The sequence below is a fragment of the Miniopterus schreibersii genome (assembly GCF_964146895.1).
Source record: "Miniopterus schreibersii genome assembly, chromosome: 6".
Classification (NCBI taxonomy): Eukaryota; Metazoa; Chordata; class Mammalia; order Chiroptera; family Miniopteridae; genus Miniopterus; species Miniopterus schreibersii.
The window spans coordinates 10,023,802-10,030,777 of NC_138107.1; the positions used below are offsets into that span (position 1 = coordinate 10,023,802).

The 6,976-nt window shown below is 45.6% G+C and overlaps 1 protein-coding gene across 3 annotated transcripts in view; it reads right to left on the minus strand.

Moving 5' to 3' along the window:
- The window catches only part of BTBD9 (BTB domain containing 9), a 406,451-nt gene extending 405,254 nt beyond the window's left edge, over positions 1–1,197 (minus strand). The window contains exon 1 of one of the 3 annotated variants that reach the window (XM_081139671.1): positions 1,058–1,197. Coding sequence is in view for 1 of the 3 variants with exons in the window: in XM_081139673.1 (XP_080995799.1) it covers position 832 (1 nt within the window). In the remaining 2 variants the exon portion in view is untranslated. Of the gene's footprint in view, positions 1–831; positions 932–1,057 lie in introns of those variants that run through there. The other 2 variants (XM_081139672.1, XM_081139673.1) reach the window with 2 other exon arrangements.
- Between the last annotated feature and the right edge of the window lie 5,779 nt (positions 1,198–6,976).

Below are 6,976 nucleotides of genomic sequence, written 5' to 3' on the forward strand. Positions count from 1 at the left end.
GCTGAATGAAAACTTGGAAGTAATTTTCTTGCACAAGTCATGATTACATTTCAGTATAGTTTATCTTTCTACAGGTTCTAGGCATTGCCTTAGTCAACAGTCAGAAGAGACTGACTTCTCTACCTCCAGTTCTTTCTCCCAAGTATGGTAATTAACACAACCGGCAAACATGTACCCACGAGAAGCCCAGCGCACCGAGGAGCTGCACCTTTACACTCAGGCCTGTCAGACCATCAACACTCTCCATCCAGCCCACACGTTAAACAGAATCTGTCCTTTCTACCTAGTAAATAGCAAGCCTGTGGTACGTTTATGGAAAACGAAAACAGTGCCTCCACTCTGGGAAATGAAACAGCTGTTTTGAGTCTCTGAGGAAGGACTGAAGATGGATATCCGCCCCTTGGCCTCGAAATCTGTAGCAACGATGTGATAAAAGGCCCAGAGCAGACAAAGTTTTAGGTGTGCATTAAACACGTGCACATACATGTGAAGTTGGAGGCTCTTGGCAACAGGCTGGCTGCCCCCTATCTCTTCTGACAGATCGCCTTCCCCGGGTCGTGGGTGTGTCCGACGCCGCACGCAGGCACTGATTCACAATTCTGTACTTAACAACCGGCTCCCCGTCCCGGCCTCGCCACCGCGGGGGCGCTGAAGGCCCCGGCAGTGCCAAACTTTCCGAACCCCAACCCCGGCGTCCCCGGTTCCGCCGCCTCTCGTCCCCGCAGCCTCGTCCCAGGCAGGCTGAGACGCTGCTCCGGGAACCCGGGCTTCTCCTGATTTGATTCATTTGGGAAGCCCGGCAGAGCCCCCCCGAAGCCCTCAGACACCTACTTCTCACTACACCTTTCAGAACTACAGCCTCCGCCGGCCTCCCGCTGCCGCTTCCCAGAGCGCCGCGTCCAGGAACTGACCCTCGTCAGCCCCCGTCTGCGGAGAAAGCAGCGGAGGGGCGTGGAGCGGCGCGCGCGGCTGCAGGGGGGCGCGCGTCCCCGCGCCCCGGGCCCGCGCAGCAGGTGCGGCCAGGCCCCACCTCCCCTGCGAGGCCCCTGCTACTCACCCCGACTAAGTCCTGCGACCTCGCCTCCCGCTCCGAAGCCTCTTCCGCCTGCCCGGCAGCCACCTCGTAGCCACCGCCCCCTGGGCCGGTGCCGTCGCCGCCGTCCTCGCCGCCGCCGCCGCCGCGGCGCGCGTCCGCTCTCACGCACAACGCCGTGGCCGCGCACGCGCTTCGGCGCGTTGGCGTCACTTAGCAACTGGTCGGCGGCGGGCCGGCGGGACGCGAAGGTTTAGGGCCGGAGTTTGCCTCAGGCGGATTTTACTGCCTTTTTTTTCCCTACCGGACCGACCCGAGCCCTCCGGAGCAGGGGCCCCAGGGTGTGGCTGCCCTTCCGGCACCTGGCTCCGGATAAGTTACGTCACCATACGTCACTGTATGGCGTCACCTACCACGTCACTGCGGATGGGAAGGTCCCCAGCTTGATCGCCGCCCGCGAATTGACAGGGCGGCTGTGGTGGAGAGAGCAGCGGCCCCGTCCAGCCGGGCGCGGAAGCCGTGGGCTACTTCTGCGAAGGGCAGGAAGGTTCTCAAAGGGGTCAAGCCAGAGGGGGCGGAGCGCGAGCTTAATGTGGAAGACGGCTGAGGGGCCCGCGTTAACTCGGGCGCGGGGTGACGGACAGATGCCCCACTCTGCAAGCAGGGTTAACAGTACTCACCCGGCCTGCCCTGGAGAGTCGTGAGGCTGAAAGAAAGCATGCCGAGGTGCTGTGTGAAGCTTTGTCCCAAGGGAAGGCGGTCGAGCAAGAGCAATTAAGAGCACGGACTTTAGAGTCGGGGTCGCGTCTGATCCCGGCTGATGTTGGAGAGTCAGTTATGACCGACGCTTGGGCAAACTGGGGGACCAGAGTGTGGGAGTTGGGAGAGAGTAACTGGAAAGGGCATCATTCCAGGCAAGGGAAGCTTCATGAGTAAAGGTAACGAAGTGAAAGTGGACCGGAAGTGCGAGGCTTGAGGCAGGGAGATTAGTTGTGAGCCATTGCTGCATTCCGGTAAGAGGTCATGAGCATAAACAAGTCATTGGCAATGGGAAGGGATAGATGTGCGCAGTTAAGGTGGTAGGATTGACAGCCCTGAGTGGGGAATAAATGAGTAGGCCAGATTTCTAAGACGGATGCTGGGGTAGATGGTGGAAAGAAAAGTGAGTCTTCCCATTGTCCACAGGCTTCTGAGCTAAGTGACTGGTGGTGGCAGCCCTAGGAGGGTGGCTAGACTTGTGGGATATGGTGTTGAGTTCAAATATAGGTAAGTTTACTGGGGGATCACTTGCCCTCCACTCACGAGGTCTCCTTCCGTAGGGAGTGACATCCGTTAATGTAATATTTGTGGCCTCTGGCTGCACCTGCCCCCAGCTCACTCCTCCCGGGAGTAGTGACTTTCTGGGATTTCAAAGAATGTGTACCCAGCCCATTCTTTTTCTCTTTAAAGAAAGCTGCCTTCACACAGCTGTCCTGATGTTCTCTTCTGCTTATCTTGGGGTGGGGTTGAGGGTGCCTGGTCCAGGGCTGCAAAGTTAGTAAACCTATTTAATTCCAGAGTTTGGCATTGGGAAGCTCTCTGTCCACAGGTAATATCCAATACTAACTTTGCCAGTTGCAGTATACAGAATAATGGCCCCCCAAAGATGTTCATGTACTACTCTTCTAGAACCTGCGAATATGTTAACCTTACACGATAAAAGGGACTTTGCAGCGGTGATTCAATTAAGGGTCTTGAGAAGAGGAGATTATCTTGGATTATCAGGCTGGGCTGGATGCAGGAGAGAGTCAGAAAAGGAGATGGGATGATGGAAGCAGAGATCAGAGAGAAGGAGAGATTTGGAGAATCTGTACTGCTGGCTTTGAAGATGGAGCCAAGGAATGCAGGCAGCATCTAGAAGCTGGAAAAGGCAAGGGAACAATTTCCCTCAGGAAGAACGTAGCCCTGCCAATGCCTTGATTTTAGGTGTTCCGATCTCCAAAAGTAAGATAATAAATTTGTGTTTTAAGCCACCAAGCTTGTGATAATTTGTTATAATAGGAAACTAGTGCAGTCAATAGTGAAGATGATAGTTAGTCTCTAGCTGCATTCTTCTTTATCTGGAAAAGAAGGGCGCAATTAATTAGGCTGCCTCCAAGATTACTGCACTGTGACCGTGACTTGGTGTGGGGAACCTCCACACCCAGAGCAAAATATCCAAAAAGCAGTACAATTACACAGGTCTGTGATGAGCGATGTTGAGTTAAAATAAAATAGATGTGGAAGACATTAACTTACAATTGGTAATGTAAGCCCTAGGCATAGACGAGATCAATCAGGGAGAAAAAATAGAAGAAACAATAAAGAGTCGACCTAGGCTAGAGCCCAGGAAACACTTTAAAAAGGAGTGGCAGATGAACAGAAGCCCAAAAGAAATCTGAGGACTAATGGCCAGAGAGAGAAAGAACTAGGTGGGGAATGCCTCTTTGAAGCCAAGGTAGGAGAGCACTGCAAGATGGAGGAAGGTGTCAGCAGAGTCAGAGACCGTAAATGGGTCAAGTATTTGAAGGGCTGAAAAGCAGCGACTGGATTTAGTAACACAAAAGTGTTTGATGGCTAACAATAGCAGCTTTAGTGAAGCAATAGAGAGAGACATCAAATTACTGGGTTCTGAAAAGCAGGTCAGTATGGTAGATGGCCTCTGGACTGGTTGATGTGAGTTTCAGAGTCTAGCTGGATAACCTCTGGCAAATCACTTAACTATTCCAGGCTTTGGTTTTCTCATCTACCAAAGAAGAGAATCAGACTGAGTCTGTAATTTTCACATAAATTCCCAGATAATCCCCTCAACTTTATATTAGGCTCATTTGCTTATAACAGCACATTTCAAATTCTACCCAGATCATCTCACCAGTGAGAGTAGTATATAAATATGACATAGTTATTCAGGAAACTCTCAGTTTGGGAAGGGAAATAAACACATAAGTATGTAACTAATTGCCATAGTTCTTTTTTAAACAAAGCAATTCATAAATTCAATGAACTGTAACTGTAACAGTATACTGCATGCTATATTAGAATTCTGGATGAAGTGAAATGAAAGGATGTATAAAGTTATACAGGTGAGGGAGTGACCAGTTTTGCCTAATTGATACCAAGGTATTGTATTTACCAACTCTCTCAGATGGACACAGTGTGCCTCAAAATTGGACAGAACTACACCAAGGCATTTACATGATGATAAAAAACAACAAAACAAAACGAGAGTTGGGCTAGGCCAATGCTGATCATTTAACATTCCTTCTAAGTAGTTTTGTTGTGATCTGAATGAATATTTATGTACAACTACTTCTAAACTAAGTACACTCTTTAATCGGGAAAAGGGGAGCACATAAAAAATTGAATGCAAGAGTAATTTATTTACTTTCCTACCAGATCCAAGAGGGAGCATTTATTTGTTATACGTGCCATGCTCTGTTACATTTGACCTAGGGAAAAACCCCAAGACTGAAAAGCTACCTCCATAAGCAAAGGGCAGAGAATGACCAAAGAAAAAGGGTGGCCACTCCTATCTGGTAATTAATTGAGTTTAAGGGAAGCTTACATACATGGAATGTCTTGGGAGGCTGCAAGACAAAATGGATCCCTGCAGTACTTGCCAGGCATCAGATAATTATACAGGGTAAAGGAGGCAATTATCACAGGTATTGGTACCTGAATACTATCAGATGTGGGAAATTACATGCTTGACCAGGTCAGGACCACAACCTACCTGTTCCAGGAACCAGCACATAGCAGGAAGCAAGGAAGGATATTGATTTGTGTCAGAATGAAGATCAGTCTTTAAGGGGGGGGGGGGGGGGGCTACAGAAAGCAACTCCGTTCTGGCCGTGATCCAGCTCACAGGGTAAACAGCAGTTAGGTCATGGAACAGCCTTTCCTCCACAGTTATCTCATTTAATTTCATAAACATCAGCTTATGAAATTAACATTGACATTTGACATTACAGCTCTGTTTTAGCAGGTGAGGATACACAAAGTAATTTGGCCAAGGTTATACTAACAGAGGTTAAGTAGTAGACTAAAATTTAGATCCAGCACAAGCATACTCTTTCGAGGAAAATTTCCCTCAGGCCCTTAGTTGGTTTAAGTGCCCTTCCTCTGCAATAATATTGCCTTTACTGCAGTAATGATGATGCTTATACTAAGTGTCAGGTACTGTTTGAGGTATGTTAGAGGCAATACACCACTTAAGCCTCATAACATCTCTTTGAGGTAGGTGATATTATTAATCACAATACTTTATAACTCAGGAAACTAAGGCATAGACAGTTAAGTAATTTACTCAAGGTCACACAACTGATAAATGATGGAGCCTGGAATCAAAGCCATGCTCTTAACCCCCATGCTGCTACCTTCATACCACGCATCCTCTGCTCACATTGAGGGCTTCTAGGCAACATAGTTGACAGAACTTACCAGTGCAGTTACTGTAAGGTTGCTGTGTGTGCTTTCACATTGTATTCTTTATTAAATGAATACAAGAGAATTTTCTCTCAGCCAAATATCATGAAACACTTGGCTACCCTTGAGAAACTGTTTTCTCCTTATGGGCAATGTGAATTATATAACTGGCTGTTTTCTAATTTCATTTTACTGCCAAGAAGCTCTGAGTAAATTTGTGGTTTAGCATTAGTAACTGGGAGGACCTTGGATATCTGTATTCTGTTGGTTCAAAATAAAAATTTTGGGGGGGGTAATCTAAATTCTTTTTTATTTTCTAAGTTGTTGAGGGTGTACATTTATAATTATAAAGAGTAAAAAGTATTTGCAGCTTCGAATGATTTCTCAGGCTTTGACTCTGTGGACAAAAACTAGTTTCAGGTTAAGTTCCATGAGTTCAATAGAGAATCATAACTCTTATAAAACTAGGACTCCTGCATGACCTTGAAAGTCCAGATCAATAGAGTTGATGTTCAGGCAGATCACAAAGTATTTCAAGTGGCATTAAAGAGGCAGGTTGTGTCCCTCCTTGTTTTTAACCTATATCTAATGTGAAAATACTTTTGGATAATTTGGACATATGCTTTAGAGATAAGAAAGTCAGTTATCTTCCTTAATGCTAATGATATTTTATTATAATTCAATGTACAGTTTATTTTTGTGGTTTACCATTTGTCAGAAAGAATGGATAAGAACACCTGTCCTAAAACTCAAATAATTATTTTGTCGTATGTCCTCAAATTGAATTGGCTTAGATCCAATTGGCTTAGATCCAGTAACTAAATACCAGATTTATTTCTTTACTTAAGGGTATGTTTTGCAAGTAATAATTCCTGATAGATTTACCGGCTAGTAACTTTGCTAAAAGCCATACATTTCATGAGCATAGTATTCATGTTTTTAAAGCCAGAGTTAATAACTGGTCATTTCTTCTTTGGAATTTCTTTCAATTCAAATCATCTTCATTCTGTGACTGGGCATTAAGATACCTATGGAGTGGGTATATGCTCTACAGCCCAGTAGATTGCTTCCATGTGGTGATATGATCATCTGAAATTTGAAATTTATTGATCTCTAAATGTAACTAACTAATGTGAACTTCGTGAAAAAAATAAAAAAATATATGACATGTCTGTGAGTTTGCAGACCCTCTGCTCTGTTGAATAGAACTTTATGGTCTGGAACATTTAAATTTTTTTTTTTAAGAATTGTTTTTTAAGGAAAATCATGGATTGCCTGCAGGTTGCTCCCTCTGTCTACCACCATGTGATATATATAATGGAATATTATTCAGAATGAAATATTGCCATTTGCAACAGCATGGATGGACCTTGAGGGCATTATGCTAAGTGAAATAAGCCAGACAGAAAAACAAATATCATGTGATCTTACTTATTATATGTGGAATCTAAAAATAAAATAAAGTATTCTCAGTTTCCCTATTCCACTTGTCGTGGCTTT